Raw genomic sequence first — 20039 nt, forward strand, 5'->3', positions numbered from 1 at the left:
CATCTGTAAAATGGGCACTGACATTAATGCTCTTCATGCTTTCAACAAGTACAGACTGTGTGCCAACTCTACAGCAGGTGCGAACAAGACCACAAAGGCCCCCACCCTCATGGAGCACATATCTTAGCTGTTATTTACAGGGTTATGTGTGGGTTAATTAAAAACATACCTGAAGCACTTATCACAGTCCCTAACATGCTATAATGCTCAATCAACAGTATTGATTACTATTAATAAATATATGACAACTCTATTTAGGCAAACCTAACTTACCAAACTCCTTTAATGCCAGTACGAATGAGTTCTCAAATTTTTCTTTCCCTAGGAACCTGTAAGCTAAATGTTCTTTTTGAGGAAAGCACAGTTATACTGAGGATTAGTAGGAAGTAGCTATTATCAGGTAAAAAAAATGGGGGGGTGGAGAGAACACACCTAAGTGAGTGATGGGCAATATAATAAAATTATAATTAAATTTAAACTAACATTTAATAAATTGTAGGCATTTTTAATTTTGAAATACTTTGTTATTGAGAAATGGTTAGTCATGCCCCACCACAGGAGCTGGTAAAAATGACAATGGCCAGATGGGTAACTGGCGTATTTCACCACAGTGTGCTAGTGGGACTGGTCTCTGCTGTTCCATTCAGGTGTGGACTGCCCCAGTACTGGCAAATCACTTTGAAAATACGAACCACTGTCACAAAAACGACTGAGAGGGAGACTAAATTGTGTGTAGCACAAAAGGTCCCCCACTGCTGCAAACGACACACAGCACGCATTCTTCTGACCAGGTAACACGACTGCTAGAAATGAAAAAAACACACAATTACCCTGAATGGTCAAGATCAACTTCTAATCTGGGGAGCTTTTAAAGCTATCCCAAGTGGATGCTGGACGCCTCATTCTGCTACCAATACGAATGAAAGTTCCCATTTCCATATGACGGTTTTAGCTGTTGTGATTCTTGCCTGAAGTCCAAGATCTTCATGAATTCACCTGTGCATCCTGAAGGGCTGAGAGCAACCAGAAAGAAAAATGGGACTGTGGACGCTACAACTATGTCAGCAGGAAACCCAAGCACCAGGCTTCTCCAATATGAATAGGGGTCTATTGACACAAAGCATCATTCTTTCCAAATGCTCTCTCTTTCACATGATACAGTCCTCATGGCTAGAAGTAAAATACAGGCTTTTTTTCTTCTGATTCTTCCTCCCTGAAATGGGCTCGATAGCCAGTCTGCAAAGAACAGGAAGTGTGGCTTCTATCACAGCGTTTGCCTGGTGTCCAGGTGCTTCTGTAAGCTTTACTTCTTTGTTTCTTTTTCACACTTCGGCCACCCCAATTCCTCTTGCCATGCTGTCTAATCATCTGCTTCACTGTTAACACCTCTGATTCTGCATAGGTAACTTGACTGTGGGAAGTGAAGTATCTATTTCATTTTTAAAAACAAGAATTTCAAGAAATCAAATACTTAGAGAAGGCAACATCATCCTAATGTACTGCCCAATTTTTCCACTCCAAGAACAGTGACCTTCACGAAAATGATCTTAATGTACTTTAGGTCCAATAATTGTGAACTGAGTATGTTTTAAAGTTATATGTGCCTTGAAAATGACTTGCCAAGGCTGGCTGCTCATTATGATAACCACATGAAATATCAGCGTAAAATATCTACATATATTACCGAAAGGATCAGTTTAGGTACTCCAGTTCATATTTCCTCATAAACCATTTTCTTTCACCTGTTAGGAGCTAAACAAGCCTTCCTCCAACACTCCTTCACTAACCAAGACAGTATCCCCAAACATTCTTTCTCAGGGCCTGGGGAGTTGAGTCCAAAAAATCCCACAAGATGAAAAAGCATGCTTTCTTATGACTCCCCGCTCCCAAACCACTCTAGGCAAGTCTTGAGAACATGCAGAGAACATTTACAGTCTTGCATTTTAAAAAATCAATTTCGTCATCAATCTGCCGTCCACAGAAAACAGCAGTGTATTTTTTAACATAGTGTAATTCCTGCTATATTTTAAACTAAAAGCATTAACTATAACTGTAATTTAATCACCTCCCTTTAATTTGAATTCACATGGTAGATACTTATAGCTACTTAAAAAATTAAGTGGCGAAATGTATATGAAGAATATGTATCTTGATATTTTAATTATGCTCAATTGAATGTACTTAGATTTAAAGTGCTTTTCACAAATGACATGTGCTAAGAATATCTAATTGCGTACTGACAGTCTAAAATGTGTGCTTACATGTGTCAAAAATAGATTAATATGAAGTTATGGAATATGACTTTTTTTAAAACAAAAACCCACATCCATTATTTTGATTATTTGGATAGGAGTAAATTTGTAACTACAAAAAAGGTCTACACTAGTAAATATCTAATGATTTTCATTACATATAAAATGGATACTCAAGTGATGATGCTATTTGATTTTTTCAATATATTGGAAAATAAAGATTTCTTCAGAAATCTAGGCTTCTACATGTTTTCCGTTTACTCTCTTACTAACTCAGTGTTAAATGGAGACATGCAAATAATTTGTATGTAGTACAGTTATTATCAACATACCTAAAGATCACAGGTATAAAACAGATAGTTGGCAAGAAGTGGTGGATACATTAAATAAAATGCAGTGCCCAACAGCAGTCATAAGTAATAAAGACAGACACTGACCAACCCCATGGAGAAGCTGGCAAACTTGAGGGGCAGGAGGCCCAGTGGCCAATAGCTCCCTTCAGCTCTGCACGGAAAGCATTAGACTCGGTGCCCTCGAAAGAGTATCATCCTCTCCTGTCATCAGTCCACCCTGCAAGCTGAAAAAAACCCCTTTGTCTTGACCCTTAGTGCTATGGACTGAACTGTGTCCCTCCAAATTTTATGTGTTGAAGTCCTAACCTTGCATCTCAGAATGTGACTATATTTGAAGGTAGACTTTTAAGGAAGTAATTTAAGGTAAAATCAGGTCATATGAGTGGGCCCTAATCTGATATGACTGGAGTCTTTTAAAGAGGAGATTACAATATAGACAACACACAGATGGAGGGGTGACCACGTGAGGACTTAGCAAGAACATGGCCATCTGCAAGCAAAGCAGAGGCGTTGGAAGAAACCAAGTCTGCAGCACCTTGACCTTGGATATCTAGCTTCCATAAGTGTGAGAAAGTAAATTTCTCTTATTTAAGCGACATAGCCTGTGGTATTTTATTATGGCTGCCCTAGCAAACTAACATACACCTAGTTAGGTTGTGAATAAATATACATCTCTAAACATAAAGCAACACAGGACTTTCTCCTTTGATTTGGTGTATAAATTAAGATCTGAAATAAAAAAAAAATCTGTAATTACATTTTTAAGAACTTTGAAAGAAAATAGATTCTTACCACTTAACTGTTTTTGAGACAGACACCAAATTGAAATTTCCTATTCTTAATTTCTTAACTACGGGGTAAGGCAGAAAAAGGCTACACTGTTTACACATTTTACAAATATTAAGTTTCACATTTTCAACTTCATAGGGCAGCAATTTTCAACCTTTTTCATCTCGTGGCACACATAAACTAATTACCAAAATTCTGCGGCACACCAAAAAACATACTTTTTGTCAATTTGACCAAAAGAAGAAAAGAAAAAGGCATAATTTTTATTCATTCACACTGGATGGCTATTGTTGTGTTGGCTGTTGTCATTTTTTAAATTTGAGAACCTAAGGGAAAGGGGTCAGTGCCTCTGACTAGTCAGGTATTGCATGTTTTAAAAATTCTTGTGGCACACTGGTTGAAAATCCTTATGGTAGGGTTTTAATAGGACTATAGAAGCCTGGCCAAGAAACCAAAGTAGAATCTGTTTGATGGACACTAAAAAGCAATTAAGTTACAGACCCGTCTAATATATTCACGGTTGGGCTCTGCCTGTTAGACATGTCTATTTTGACTACTACGACCAGAATCATTTAACGATTTACAGACCTTCAATGTCTACAGTACCTTAACTATATGAGAGCTATGATTTTCTTTCTTCATATTTTCATATCACAACAAACCCCTCCTCTATTTATTAGAAAACCAGAAGGATGACCCGACATTTGAACTGAGTTAAGTCAAACAACTCTGAGACTTTTCCCCAAAGAGGGAAGGGGAGGGAAACAGGAAAGAGACATCTCAATGGCTCAGTGTCCATCACAAGTTGAACTTGCCCCTAGTAAAATGACATCTCTGAGCCACCCAAGGCAGCCCTTAGGCAGGTAGGTCATCCCTATGAACCCTCAGTGTCATCAGATATCTCTTTAACTTTTGCCCAGAGTCCCAGCAGAAGTCTAGAGAAAGAGCCTTTCATAGAAGCAGGCAGGCAGCTGAATTCTTACTCCAGCCCAGTGCCTTAGTCCCATCCCTACCCAAGAAGACTTTTGGGGCAAACTGTGACGGAGGTGCCTCATTGGCTTCTCAAAACCTTCCAAATTTAGATATTGCCATGGCTATTTTTAATTTATTTTTTGCTATTCATTGGCTTTGCCTTTTTTTTTTAAGCTTTCTTTTGTAGACCAGTTTCAGGTATAGAGGTTTCTCATATACACCCTGCCCCACACATGCATAGCCTCCCCATTACCAACATCCCCCACCTACAATGATGAACCTACAATAACACACCACAATCACCCACCCATAATTTACCTTAGGGTCCACTCTTGGTACATTCTGTGGGTTTGGACATGTGTAATGATATGTATCTGTCAAGATAATATCATAGAGTATTTTCACTGTCCTATAAATCCTCTGCGTCCTGTCTATCCATCTCTCCCCTCCTCCCCTAACCCCCTGGCAACCACTGGCCTTTTTACTTTCTCCATAGTTTTGCCTTTTCCAGAATGTCTTATGGTTAGAACCATAGATTATGTAGCCTTTTCAGACTGACTCCTTTCACTCAGTGACATGCATTTAAAATTCCTCCCTTGATCTCTCATTTCTTTTTAGGCTCAATAACATTCCATTGTCTGGATATATCATAGCTTATTTATCCATTCACCTACTGAAGGGCATCTTGGTTTCTTCCAAGTTTTGGCAGTTATACATAAAACTGCTATAAACGTCCTTATGCAGGCTTTCATTGCTTTTGGGTAAATGTCAGAGTGCAACTGCTAGATCTATGTTTAATTTTGTAAGAAACCTCCAACTTACCTTCCAAAGTGGCTGAACCACTTTGCATTCTTACTAGCAGTGATTAGAATTTCTGCTGCTCCACATCCTCATCAGCATTTGCTACTGTCAGTGCTTCAGATTTTAGCCACTCTGATAGGTGTGTAGTAGTATCTCACTGTTGTCTCTTTTTGCTTTAAAGCCACTCTTTTCTATGATTCTTTCCTGATCCTGACATAGTTTCACATTACCCATTCAATAAAATCTCTCCTACTAAAAACATAAGCAATGATGAATAAGCTACATTAAATGCCCCAAGTTGTTTATTTTCATCCTATTCTTAAGATTCTATATATATTTGGTAGTTAGTTTAATTGCCATTTTTAGAAACAAAGCCAAATAAAATAAATAGGAGATTTTTAAAGGTTGTTTCTTTAACTGAGTAATCATGGAAAACCTTTCTTATGAAACATCCTGGACACATATGTGCATATGCAGACATGTTCCAGCTATTCTCTAAAGTCAATCCATTCCTTAGCCTCGCTCCAATCCATGGAGTTACTGCCTCCACACTGGCCATCTGTATCTCATAGCAACATGGTATAGAAAGCAACTACTCTGTGTTAACTGCCCTCACCACCAACACCTTCTGGTCAAGCATTTATCTATTCAGTAAATATTTTTAGGACTCTTTCATGTGCCAGACACAATGCTGGGCACAGAGGCATAACAGTGACACATGGGCCCTTTCAGCACTTTTAGATGCCAGTTCAGTCAACATTACCCAAAGTTCCAGGATGCATCAGCTGTCAACACACAGTTTTATAGGAAGAGCTCCTCATGTGGCAAAGCAGAACCATATATATATATATATATATATATATATATATATATATATATATATATATATTCTTAATCCTCACCCGAGGATATGTTTTTATTGATTTTAGAGAGGAGAGGGGGAGGGGGGGGAGGGAGGGAGAGAAACACCGATGTAAGAGAGAAATGTCGATCAGTTGACTCCCGTATGCGCCTGCAACCCAGGTATGTGCCCTGACTGAGAATCAAACCCACAACCTTTCGGTGAACAGGATGATGCTCCAACCAACTGAGCCACCCTGCTTGGGTAGCAGGACCACATTTAACAAGACAACAGGTCATACATAATACTTGAAACAGACTTTAAGCCTTGGAGTCAACAGAGCTGGAAGACAGGAATAAACCCTACATACAAATTAAGAAAACTTACAATATGAGAATTGAAGAATTATGGACAGTTTATTTTGCTTTGTTTTCTACCACAGTTTTAATATGATTATTCTTTTCATAACTGAAAATCACAATTACAATACTGAAATATAGAAAATGTAGAAAATGTCTGTGATATGATCTTGACTAAAATGTGTATTGGTATAATTTTAAGTTTGTAAAAACATGGAAATGAATGAAAAGCATTGTAAATAATGTGAAGTTTATGAAAGCAGGGCTAATTAATTCATTTTAATCTTGCTGTAAGTCATCTACTAAAATAGAAATTGCCAACAACAACAACAAAAACCTTACAATATGGTCTTACATTGTTGGGACTGTGCAAAAAAAAAAATTTTTCCCAGGAATACTTCAAATAATAGTAATAATAAAATTTGATGCAACTAACAATTAGATTTTCATTGAACTAGAAATGAATTATAAAGATGTAAACATTAAAAAATTAACCTTGTCTCCATAGCATTAACATAATACATAATAACTCTTGGCTACTTGACATGCTACCTAAGAGCAACCCCATAGAAATTCAGCTTAATGACTAAGCCTCATGTCATTCAATATTTATAACTAGGATATGTGCACAGAGAAATAAAAACTCTGCCTTAAGAAAACTGCACTATGAGGCAAACCTGCCCACAGAAAGCCCTGGGAACAGAAAGATCACAAAAGTCGGAACTGAATCCATTTCAGGCAGTCTGACTCACGAGCTCTGATTGCCAGAGCACATGTGTTCATTACTACATGAGGAAATTTTCTCCCTGGTTTGAATACATTTATAGATGGTTAAAACAAATGGATTTGTTAAGCAAAGTTATTAATGTCTAGGTGGGGCTATGATTCAAGGCTGCTTTATGGCCTGGCACACAAAGATGAGGCTTGTCAATGAAATTTCTTCTCTTAATAATTAAATGAAAAACAAAACAGCAACTTGAGCTAATTAGCTAGGGCTGAAAATGAAAAGAGGCTGAAGGTCATACTGTAGAGAGAGAAGCCAGATGGCCAGCAAGAACATGGAAGTAATTCTTGAGGAAGTCAACATCATGAGGAAAAGAAATGGATCAGTAAAGTAAAAAGATGCACAGAACACTGACACCACCAAATGCTGGCAAAGATGTGGAGCAACAGGAACTCTCATTCATTGCTGGTGGGAACACATAATGGTACAGCCACTTTGGAAGACAGTTTGTAGGTTTATAATAAAGCTAAACATACTTTTACCATAAGATCCAACAACTGTACTCCTTGGTATTTACCCAAAGGAGATAAAAACTTAGGTTTTCCACAAGAACCTGCACAAGGATGTTTATAGCAGCTTTATTGATAACTGCCAAAACTTGAAAGAAACCACGATGCACCTCAGCGGATAAATGGATAAACTATGGTACCTCCAGACAAAGGAATATTTTTGAGCACTAAGAAGAAATGAACTATCAAGTCTTGAAAAAATATATAAAAACCTTAAATGCATTTAAGTGGAAAAAGTCAATCTGGAAAGGCTATGTACTATGATTCCAGCTACAGGACATTCTGGAAAAGACAAAAAACTATGAAGAAAGGAAAAAAGATCAGTGGTTGCCAGGGGTGGGACAAAGGAGGAGATGAACAGGCAGAGCATAGAATATTTTTAGGGCAGTGAAAATACTCTGTATGATATTATCATGACAGATCTATGTTATTACACGTGTCCAAACCCACAGAATGTGCCAAGGTAAACCATAAGGTAAACTATGGATGCTGGACGATTGTGATACACGTATCACTGCAGGTTCATCAATGGTAACAAATATACCGCTCTAGTGGGGGAAGATGATAATGGGAGAGGCTATGCATGTGTAAGGGCAGGGGGTATATGGGAAATCTCTGCATCTTTCCATCTTGTGAATCCAAAGCTGCTCTAAAAAAATAAAGTCTTAAAAAAAAAAAAAAGTGAAGAGAAGGCCAAAGTCACTGTGAGAGTGACCAAGAAGGCTAAGAGGAGAAAATGGAGAAAGACGTCAATTCCTACAGCTGCCTCAATTCTCAAGTGCCCTTTATTTCATGTACAAGCGTAAGGTAAACCTTCATTTAGTTACTGCTACTTTAGTCAGTTTCTGCTCCCTGACACCAAGAGCAATCTGGAGCAGGAATGGGTTCTAGATTCAACAACACATCCTCAGAGGGCATGGGATTAACTATGAAATCTTCATAAAGTAGAGCAACAGGGATGTTCTTGTTCTACAACATTGCTTCCTGAACCTTCCAGCAGCAGATGCTTTGCTATTATTCTCATTGAGAGGTAGAGTCTAATTCTCTCCCCCTGAATCTTTGCTGATGGAGGTGGTTTATTTGACCAATAGAATGCAGCAGAAGTGACATATTTGAGGTTAGATCACAAGAAGTCTTGCAGCTTTTGCCCCATAGCCTTAGAATGTCTGCTTTTGGAAAGCTCCCTCTTTGAATCAAGCTGCCAAGGTTTGAAAAGCCCAAGGTCCACAGAGAAGCCACAGTAGGTGCTCTGGACAATAGCCCCAGCTGCTCTAGCCAACTGTGAGTATCACCACCACCCATAAATGTGAGCCGTCTTAGACATCCATCTTATTCAAGCCTTCAGAGGTTCAGCTCAGCTCTATCTGCCTATAATCACATGGAGATCACAAGTGAGAAGTACCCAGCTCAACCCAGTCAACCCACAGAACCACGAGAGATAATAATAATAAACTGCACCCTGGCCGGGTGACTCGGTTGGTTGGAGCATTTTCCTGTGCACCAAAAAAGGTTGAGGGTTTGATTCCCAGTCAGGGCACATACCTAGGCTGTGGGTTAGATCTGCAGTCACGGTGCATACAGGAGGCAACCAATCGATTTTGTCTCTTTTCTCTCTCTCTCTTCCCCCTTCTTCTCTCTCTAAAAATCAATAAAAACATATCCTCTGGTGAGGATTTTTTTAACAAGGCCAAAAAATAATGATAAATTGTTGTTTGAAGCCACTAAGTTTTAGGATGATTTGTTATATAGCAATACATGACCAGAACACCTCTCCTCTTCAGTGATGCAGAAACTACTAAAATCATTCCCATTAGGAAGGAGGGAAGGAGGGGGGACATAAGGCAGATAGGAGTTATGTGTGCTGGGAGTAGGGAAGGTTATAATTTTAAATTTACTCAGTACTGGACATGAGTTTAAATGCAGTGCTGAAGAAATGACTTTAGTCTAGGAAAGAAATCCCAAGTTACAAAATCTTGGTTAAATAAGTACACGGATCCAACTACATCTATGTAAAATCCTATAAATACACACGCCTATAACAGATATGGTCACTGTATGCCACAAAGCAACATCTGAAAATTACGATTCTTTTCTGACAAGCAAAGCATAAGTTGCACTAATTGGGGGAAATGCGAAGGCATCAATGTGGGAATCCTGGGGGTTGTTCCTACAGCGCTGTGTCAGAATGAAGTATCCAAAAGCAAACATTTCTGTGGCGTAAGGATATACTCAAATGTAATAAAAAGTATAAAGACATGCATGGAAATGAAAATCGACAACTTCAGGATAGGTTAGCTCTTGGGAGGTGAGGGGTGAAAGCTATTGGGTCAGGTACATGAGGGATTCCAGCTGCACTTGTCAAGTTTGATGTCATAAGCTAAGAGGTATGCATACGGGTGCCTGTATCTTTTTGTTTCTCAATATCTTAAAAATTAACTGCAACTGAATGAGATACAAGATAAGATGAGCAATAAAAACTTGCCTTAAAAATGGTATGCTGTACAAACAGGCATAAAAATATCATGCATGTGGGAATTTCCATTAAAATGGAAATACAGACAACAACAATAGGGTCAAACTTACTTGTAGAGGCCAGCAGTTAAGATTGTTCTTCATGTCATGCTTTTCCCAACGGTGATATTCTCCCCAATCCCTTTCAGCGTAAGTGATATGAGCAAATCAATTCTTTTTCCCACTTACAATGAATATAAACTCCCATAAGCATTAGATATATTTATACATATATACACACACAAATGTGTATGTGTGTATGTATTTAAATGGAAAAATACATTGGGCCTGTTATCAAAGGCCTATTGTTCAAAAAAAATGTTCACTTATATTTCCAAAAGTTATTACAGGATACTATTATTTTTTATTGGTATGTAAATAATTTTTAATACTATGAGCTTTATAAGATAGAGGTTCATACTTTTTGCCATTTTTTCTGGTGAATATTATTTCATTTCTTTTCATTTCAATGTAGCTTCTCATGCCAAAGAAAATCATCGTACTTATATTTCCCTTGAAACTAGTCATGGCACCATTTTATCTGATGATCTTAAGATCAAAGGATCACAAACTAAAAATTCCAGCCCCCTCGAGATTGCAACCCCACCATTCCACCAGATGCCTAGAAGACAATCAATAAACACTTATTTTGTTGAATTAGGGAATGCAACCTACAGACCACGTGGCATGATATATGTTATTTTTTTCTTAAAGTAACAGCAACACAGCAATAACAACAATGTACTCAGAGATAAAATCAGTTCTCAAAGTCATTGGGAACCTGATTGGAAATGAGTAGTGGTGACAGGTCCTCTCTCCTCTGCCCGGTTTACGGAGAGCCTCTGCTGTGACTGACAGTGATCGCCAATCAGGTCTCCCTACTATAAAGGTATAAAGGCTGAGCTCCTGGCTCAAGAAGGGGAGGGATAGAAAGAAACAAAAGGTATATATATTTTGTGCAGAGACACTTAAGGGTCCAGGCCTCTATCAAAACTCCTACAACTTCTAGCCTAATTTAGAGAGTAGAAAAGCAACTTACGGAAAAAACACACATTACAAGAACCTTTCAGACTTAGAGTTTGTAAACCCCAGTCGCAGCATCTAGTTTCATTTTGAACTGTGCTGAATATATCACCACTGGTAATGTGAATCTATAAAAATGCTCAGAAAACTGGTCAAATTTTTCAGTGTTCTACACTAAATGTTCAAAAAAATGAATTTAAAAATAAATTCACCTTTTTACATATATCAGTGAAAGAGAAAAGTATTTTTTAATCACTTCTGTTATGGATGTTATGTCAAAAATAAATGAATGAATGGGATTAATTTTACTCTTCTTTTCCTCCAAAATCTTCCTCCGAATTTACTATCATTTTTTGTTGTTTTTCTAAAAAAACATAAAACAGTATATTATACTATTACTTTAGCTAAGTGCTATGAAGGTTATGAGACAAAGACCTCCCTGCATATTTTCTGTTTTCACAGAAAACAGATTATAAAACAGAAGAGGCCTTCTTCAAAGAAATGACCAGCTTTGATTACAAGTGCAAAAGTCAGCCATGTGTACTAATTCTCAGTAATAATGAAGCAGGGTGAGCTCCCCCGGGACTTAAAAGTCAACGCCTGGAAATGCTTGGGTGAACTAAGAAGGGGAACTGCTCATGTGACACAACTTTTCAAAACCCTTTGTATTCCCAATTGGACAGTCAGGGCTGTGAACTCACAAGGACTTTCGAAGGTGTGTGACTGGCTCAGGTGATCAGGAAAACTCTGCCAAAGCTGCAAAGAGAGATGCTTCTGCTATTAAAAAACCACAGTGAAAATGGACTCATCCATCCCGCTCCTCAGAGATCTAAAGGGGCTGGATTGTTTGCTATCTACAGGATTGCTTACCTGGAAAATAAACTCTCCTTAAAGCCATGAGTAGGGTGAGCGGGGAGAAGGCAAAACAGGAGACTTGAAACACTGAGGACCACTGTCTACCCGCCTTTGAGATGAAGGATGGCAACCTCATTTCACAGATATTTTAAGTAGCTGTAAAGCCCAAGTGGCTCCAATTTTAAGCCTGTGTTTAGATGAGGTTTGAAGGAGCTGCACCTCTCTTTACAGTGACGAGGCACCACTTCTGATGCCAATCTGGGCTTTGTGTTTGAAATGGGCGACCACATATGAGCAAACAAGACCACCTAGGGAAGGCAATACATGCCACAACCGATCTCCTTGGCACCCAGACCCATGTGCAGGCAAAATGCTTTCATGAAAAAGAAAATAAACCTCTAGATTATTGCCAAAATCTTGAGCAGTATCACATAATTAATTTCACATTTTAAATTCTTACAGAGATATATAATCATGTCTTTTCAGCAGGTTTAAAACCTGACTTTAAAAAAATAAAATAAAACAAACCCACCTGACCTACTGAAACACCCTGCTATCCTGGGCCCCTTGGAACAGCCTATGGGACAGGCTAGATATAACCTATGGATATGCCTGTTAATAATTAGAAAACCTACTTACTCAAATGGAAACTGTAGTTATTTTAAATGAACAGCAGTTTCTGCAACTCCTAATGTTCTTTTTGATTTTTACTGTGTATGTACCCTTTTTATTTAGGACATTAAAGACTCCCCTGTTCATCATGAAGGCTCCTAAAGTTACCGAACAAGGGGGTCCTACCTGGCCATCTACGACAGGTCAGTGATCAAACAGAGAGGCAGGCAGCAGCCCAATTCTGTCCATCTCTTAAGAAATACCAGGAGCTAGGACTTCTTAGTCCTGCCACATTCAAGGAATCCCATTCAATGTTATACAGGACAATAGGCCCTTTCCAAACAAAGGTTTAATATTCCCAGGTATTTGCCCAGCTTCTAACTCAATGATTTTCAAGAAAAGATTATTTTATGAATACTGTTGCCTGAATAGAACAAGCTAATTAAAATAATAAAAGTGACCTCATCTTTCTTATAAGAAAAGAAACATAGGTTCAATGGGAAATATACCAATACTGCATTGCCCTGGTGATCAAAGCGCTTTTATTTAACCAACCTTATCGTGAAATAGCACCATTCTTTGTATAAGAGTTTAATTTACTCAAAGTATTTGCATTCACATGAACAAACCTGTACACGAGATAAAACAAGACATATTTTGCTGAGCTTAAGAACAAGATGCAGGTTGTTCATCCACATAAAGAAATACTCATTCCAAGCGTTTTTGACAATGCAGAGCGCACTCAGCCAGTTATTTCCCAGGACGCTCCTCCCAGAGGCCCTGGGAAGCATGAAGAGCTGCCGGCACGTAGGAGCTAAAGCAAAGCAGGGAGCTGTGGCTGCTGACTTCAAACTACAAACTGTCGTGCGTGACCCAGCAGAGGGGGCCATGAGGAAAGAAGGTACTAAAAATTAACTTTAGAAAAGGTTAGCAAGGATTTTTCAAAGGCCAAACACTTCTGCCCCAAATGACTTGTACTGCAGAACCAGCCGCAAGCGGGGAGAAAGTGAACAGACACGGCGCAACAGGCAAGAAGATCAGAAACATTTACCCTTCCGCCTCAGGACGGCCTGCTTGCTAGGAAAAGCCGAGGTGCCCTAGTAGGCTCTGCCTTGTACAGGATCTGTGGTTGAACAGAAGCCGTAGTCCACACCTGTTTACCACGGTGGTGACAGGAGTGTGAAACAGATTCTTGTTAATGCAGAGATCTGCAAAAGGTACTTACGCAGCCTCCGGCGAGAATTTCCGCTGCAAGTGGGACCGAACCATCTTTGTGCATGAACTTATCCCGCACAAAATCATTCACCTTCAAGAAAAATATTTATAGAAGCTGATGAAAAGTATAAAGAGAGTCACTGAACACATATAAACATACATCTGTAAATATGTTATTTTTTTTCTGTTACTTTATTAGAGTAGTCATAAACTAAATAAATTAAGGATCTTAAAAGAGTTTAAGAAGTGCTCTTAATAGCATATGTGTAGCTTTTAAAAGGAAATATTTGGCCCGGCTGGGCGTGGCTCAACTGTTGAGCATCGACCTAGGATCCAGGCGATCGGGGTTCGATCCCCGGTCAGGGCACATGCCCGGGTTGCGGGCTCGATCAGTGACTCTCTCATCATTGATGTTTCTATCTCTGTCTCTCCCTCTTCCTTCCTCTCTCTGAAATCAATAAAGATATATTTAAAAAAATAAAAATTAAAAAAATAAAATAAAAGGAAAGGAAATATTTGTACATACATATATTGGGTGTCCCCCAAAAATATATACACACACTTTGAATAATTATAGAGGTGGTGTCTATTAAAATACATTTCATTTTCAAAACTGAGCTATCAGCTGTTAAAGTGCGTATACATTTTTGGGGGGTACACCCTGCATATTCCTAATATTTCAGGGAGGAAAAAAAGTTAAAATGCCGATGGCTTACAAGCCTAAATTCAAATGTGTCCTGCAATTACGACAGCATAAAAAGGGAGGCATACTGACAACAGAGACGAAATGAAAACATACACTTTATAACTTAAAAACTGCTGTACAGTGTTTGATGAAAAACCACTTTCAAGTCTTCTAACAAGATTTAATCTAAAATAGCACTCATCATTGAGACAAATTTGGCTGAGGAGATTTTTCAACTTAGTACCTAAAAATCTTCTCAAGCATTAATTAATAGTATTAATTAATTAAGTATAATAGTCTCAAAATAGTATGCACTAAGCAAGTTTAAGGATCAGGCATATGCTTTTGGAAGCTATAAGCCGGAAGAGATTAGCTGGCCCCAAGTCATATAATAGACGGTAAGAGAAGAATTCCAGGTTCCAAGGCTAACCAGCACGATCTGAGAGTAGAGCTTAACTTTCTGGGCTTTGTGTCCTTGGCGATGTAAATGCAGTCTCTCCATTCCACCGCACTCAGTCCACCCACCATCTGCCAGATGGGAGTCAGACACGGGAGAAACCATCCGATGAAGGATCGACTTCAACTAGAGCTCAGACCCCTCAACACGTGGATTTGGCAAATGCTTACAGAATATGCCCTCACCATGAATTCTGTAAACAGCATGTGTCACTGAATGAGTACATGCTCTGGAGTCAGAAAAATCTGGTTTTGGATTCCAGCTTTCCTGTTCACTAAGGGTATGAACACAAATAAATACTTAAACCCTGTGGGTCTCACTTTCCTTGTCTGTAAACTGTGGGTCATACTTTACTTGAGATTAAAACAATAATAGGTAATACATGCAAAGTACCCAATATGGTAGGAACTGAAGGAAATTCAGCTGCTGGGCTGTCAATACTCCAATGACGAGGTTGATGACAATGGTGATAATGGTGGCAACCACCAAAAAAAAAGCCTTGTTCAAATCTATCACCACATTTTGGGATGTTCAGTGTTAAATGGGGAAAAATGAAAAGCTGAGTGTGGCGAGTGCCCTATGTTCAAATCAGTCAGCAGCTCCGAGGAAACACCAGCTGCTCTTTCACATACGAATGTCTACTAGCTCCCGAGTGTGTGCAAACCCCTTTAATAAGAAGCATCCACTCAAAAGACTTACTGTAAGTTTTATGGCCTTCTCTGGGGCGACTCCCAATAACTGTGGCAACAGACCTAAAAAACAACAAAAAGTAGAAGCATATTAAATAAATTAGCATTAGCTAAACAAATTAACAGCTCTAAAGAAGGGATCACCATCTAAAAACTGGGGCAATCTTTGCTGCAATTTTCTGCTATTACCTTTAATGAGAATACTCAAAACGGAATGTTGAAGTACTAATGTCTCAGAGCCACATCAGGCCCAGGTAAATTCCCTCTCACATTCTGCAGCGTTCACACATTAGGCAAATCAACAGTATTAATGATATAGGAAATCTCATTCCACAGCAAGTTTGCTCGTTTCCCTCCTGCCTCTTAATAAGTACACTTGAGTGAATATGTTGCATTTTTCTAACACAGTTCAACACGTTTCAACCATTCATTCATTCATTTAGCAACTATGACCCAGTGACAAGCACAAGATAAACAAGATTCTTGCTCTGATAGGTGTCAGATGGAAGGAGGGAGAAGCCTTTCTGAAGAAGTAGCTATTGGGAGAAACTGCATTCTAGGAAGGGGAACATATAGGGCAAAGAGAGCAGAGCAGGAACAAGCCTGGTGCACTCAAAATGTGGGAGGCCAGCAGTGTGCCTCAGTGCATGAGGCAGGCACAGGGAGAGTCGTGCGAGGGGGCCGGGTGCGGGAGCCACACGGCAGACCAGGATCCTGAGCTTGATATAGTTTAAGTTAGATGAGAACTTGGAGGGTTTTGACCAGGAGGAGAGTGAATGTGCTGATTCATATTTTTAATAGACCACTCTAGCTGCTCTGTAGAAAATAAACAGGGCACACTGATGTTGTGTATGGGTGTGCGTGTGTGTAGAGGAGACTGTGAGAGACACTGGGTTTGACTGCTATTGCTCAGTTTTTCAGCACAAACACCTGGGGTAGGTGAGGATGCCTTTGGGGGGTAACAGGCGTGGGGTAAAAAGTGAAGAGCTGTTTTGCACACGTCAGGATGAGTGAGAATTAGTAAGAATTAGTAAGAATCAGAGCACAAGGAGAGGTGTGGCCTTGGACAGGAAAGGGCCGCTTCTAGGAAAGGCAGTTGCAATAACAGTGGACCTAAAGTCTGAACTGAAAAATGTTATCATTTGCTCTAAGAAAATCAAATGAAAAGCCAGATGCCTTTTCTTGGAAACACACAGGAAGCTAACACGGAGGATCAGAATATAGTGTTCCCATGTCATACTGCTTGTCCCTGAGAGGGGTTTCACGGTGTTATCCTCTGTAAGTACAATTTTCTATTTCAGCTGTACAAGAAGGTCCACTTGCCACCTCTTCTGAGATACCAGTCCTGCCCACACCATTTCCTGAAGCAGCAGCCTGTGGCCCCGTCACTAGATGAGAGCTGTATCCGCCTGCAGATTTGTTTCATTGAGTAGCAAAGGGTTTCAAACAATGTGAGCTTATCCTAAAGACAGACAGGTCTGAGAGCCCAGGGCCTGTTTCTCACATTGCAGCAATTGGCTCCAGGCGGGTAAGGCCCCGCCCTTACTCAGGACCCAAGCATCCATTCACCAAGGCACCCACCATGCCCTGATGCCCACAAGACGACGAAGGTGAGTGCCAGCTGTCTCCATCATTTTTCTCGCTGTCGACATTGCTTCTCTGTGCTTGTAGCTCTACAAAATGGGGGAAACTAGACAGACCACGAGAGCTGCATGTTTTTAAAAAGATGAGAGAACGTTCACTCCATTGTGGAACGAAATGATGAGCATGCTGATATGAATGAAAATTTTCTTAAAAAACAGCTCACGTTGTTTACGACGTGTCAGGCACCATTTCAAGTGCTTATAAACTCATTTCATTCCCATAACCACTCTACAGATAGGAAACTGGGGCATACAGAGATTCAGTAATTTGGTCTAAATTATCTAGCTGATAAGTGGTGAGACTGGGATCCAAACCTAAGCCCTCATACTCAGGAATCGATGCTTGTAGACAACACTCACCTGTTGCCCGTGTCTAACACCCAGACTCATCTGTTCACTTACACCACCTGCCTGGGTCCTGTAAACATTGGAGTTTGCAATGTCTTCTCTAGCCAGCCATATTTTAAGCCTGCTTCATCCCCAGGCCACAGGTGACCGAACAAGGGGAGGACACGTGAAAGAAGTGTGGCCAATGATTTGGGCATCTTGGGCCCTAAAGTGAAGCCAGCCAGTCAGGATCCTTCTCCCGAGAGTGGGACAGGGTCCTTAGAGGTGGGAAGCCAGAGAGCACAGAGGCACAGCCTGCAAAGATACAATATGCAATGGGGAAGCGGCCAGCTGCGGTCACGTCTGTGCTGAGACCATGAGGAGGGAGAAACCACGAACTCAAAAAGGAAGCAGGCCGGTGGAGCGGAGACACCAGAGAGCGAGCGTACACAGCCATGAAAGGTACACAGCTGGGGAGCCGGCCTTGACCGCTCTGATGAAACTCCTGCCTTGGGACCCCAGCAAGATCTCTGCCTTCTTTCTCTTCAGTGTGAACACTTAACCAAAAGTTCCCCGATGCCCTGGCTAGCCTGAGAAGGGGTATGCTCTTGATAATCTCAATAAACCAAAGTAGCAGAGGAAACGTGAATATGAACCATCTGGGCAAAGCTAGTGCTCTTATTCAAGTGACCATTCTCTCCTTCTACACATCATTCACTTATAACATTTTGCTTATACCACATAATACGAGATGATATATCTATAATCTGATAAGGAAGGCTTTATTATTGTTTTATGAAAGAACAACATTAATTTCTACCAGTAAAATGTGGGGCTATGCTGTTTCAACTACATCTTAACATTTACAACTTCCATTTTGCTCTCTGCATTCAGGTCAAGTGCCAAAATATATTTACTTGCTAGATGTCTTTTTCTCATCATTAAATTGTACACCAAAAACCATGAATGGGTGGAAAGCACTGTGATTTAAATGATGATCTCCTGTCTCTGTAACTACCCTGTGACAGTCTTTTTAAATGACTATTAAAAACCAGACCACAGAGCCATGACTCCAGTGTTAGATACAATCACTTCAGCCAGCCTTTTAAGCTATCGAGATCTGTCCTTCTCACCAGAAATTTAATAATGTGCTGCAAACAGCAAAAAAACCCCAAAAGGAAAACCATGTATTTATTTGTTCAATAAACATTTACCAAATGTCTTCTGTGTGCTTGGCAGTGTGAGACAAACACAGTGAGATAGATACCTTCTTCTGTCCACTGGAGAAATGATCAGTTTAGAAGAAGAGGGAAACTTCGGTGTCCTGTGTGCCAGGAAGGAGACAGAACACCTGAAAACAGAGTGGTTAGTGCCACAGTCCAGGGACATCCCGGTACTATGGGAACACAACAGAGAGAACCACTTGTTCTGCCTGCAGGAGGGAGAAAAGAGTCAAAGAGGAGACACTTGACCTGGGTCCTTAAGGATAAGCAGAGATTGTTTGTGGAAAAGAGACACGAGGGCAAGGTGTTCCAGGCAGAGGGAAGAGTAGGTGCAAAAATCTCAAGATCATGGCACATCCAGGGCTGAGTCAAGATCACTGGGGGCTATGGTTAGATCACAGACCTTGTAATAAATAACAGTAGCAGGAATAATGACAACGGGCAGTATTGGGGGCACTTATTACATGCCAGGCACTTCTCTGTGCTTCATGTGAATCAACACATTTAATACCCACAACTGTAAGTCAATACCAATAAATCAGTGCATGCTATTTTGCCCCCATCAACAGATGAAGAAACTGAGGCAGACATCAAGGAGCCTGTCTAAGGTCACTAAGCTGTTGGATGGGGGGATGGGGTTCAACCCAGGTAGTCTGGCTTTAGTGGGGGGGATCCTACCTGGTACACTGCACTGCTTCTCTCCTAGGCCACACTAAGGAGCTTGGACCAAATTCTTTTAAAGTAAAGAATACATTTCAAAAAAAATTAAAAAGTTCTAGAGGCAGGTGAAGGACAGATGGCAGTGAGAGTAATTAGTGAGAGTAATAAAGTAATATAACCAGAGACTCCCAGTTTCACCATATTACGTAACTTCAACTCAGCAAGAATAAAACTAAAGTACAAATCCATTCCTAAGACCTGGGCCAAATGCTGGCACTTAGGGGGTTACTGGATTAAGTACCATTTTTATGGTGAGTGCCCTGGCTCAGTAGAGAAACAAAGGTGGCTGTGGATGACAATCTGAGGGCCACTACAGATGTGGGCCCTGACACCATTCATCCTGGGTTAATGCTCTTTGGGAGGGGTCCTGATCTGTGGGACAATGAACAGTCACAGAGGTGGGAATTTCAATAACCCTC

The 20039-nt window shown here is 40.1% G+C and overlaps 1 protein-coding gene across 4 annotated transcripts in view; it reads right to left on the minus strand.

Moving 5' to 3' along the window:
• SLC25A13 (solute carrier family 25 member 13) overlaps nt 1-20039 on the minus strand; it is a 168923-nt gene that overhangs the window by 35293 nt on the left and 113591 nt on the right. For all 4 annotated transcript variants that reach the window (XM_087821169.1, XM_087821170.1, XM_087821171.1 and 1 more), the window contains exons 12-13: nt 15718-15770; nt 13887-13967 (exon numbers count right to left, since the gene is read on the minus strand). In XM_087821169.1, the coding sequence (XP_087677295.1) occupies nt 13887-13967; nt 15718-15770 (134 nt within the window). The remainder of the gene's footprint in view (nt 1-13886; nt 13968-15717; nt 15771-20039) is intronic.

The sequence above is a fragment of the Miniopterus natalensis genome, chromosome 10 (genome assembly GCF_054644295.1).
Source record: "Miniopterus natalensis isolate mMinNat1 chromosome 10, mMinNat1.hap1, whole genome shotgun sequence".
NCBI classification, from domain to species: domain Eukaryota; kingdom Metazoa; phylum Chordata; class Mammalia; order Chiroptera; family Miniopteridae; genus Miniopterus; species Miniopterus natalensis.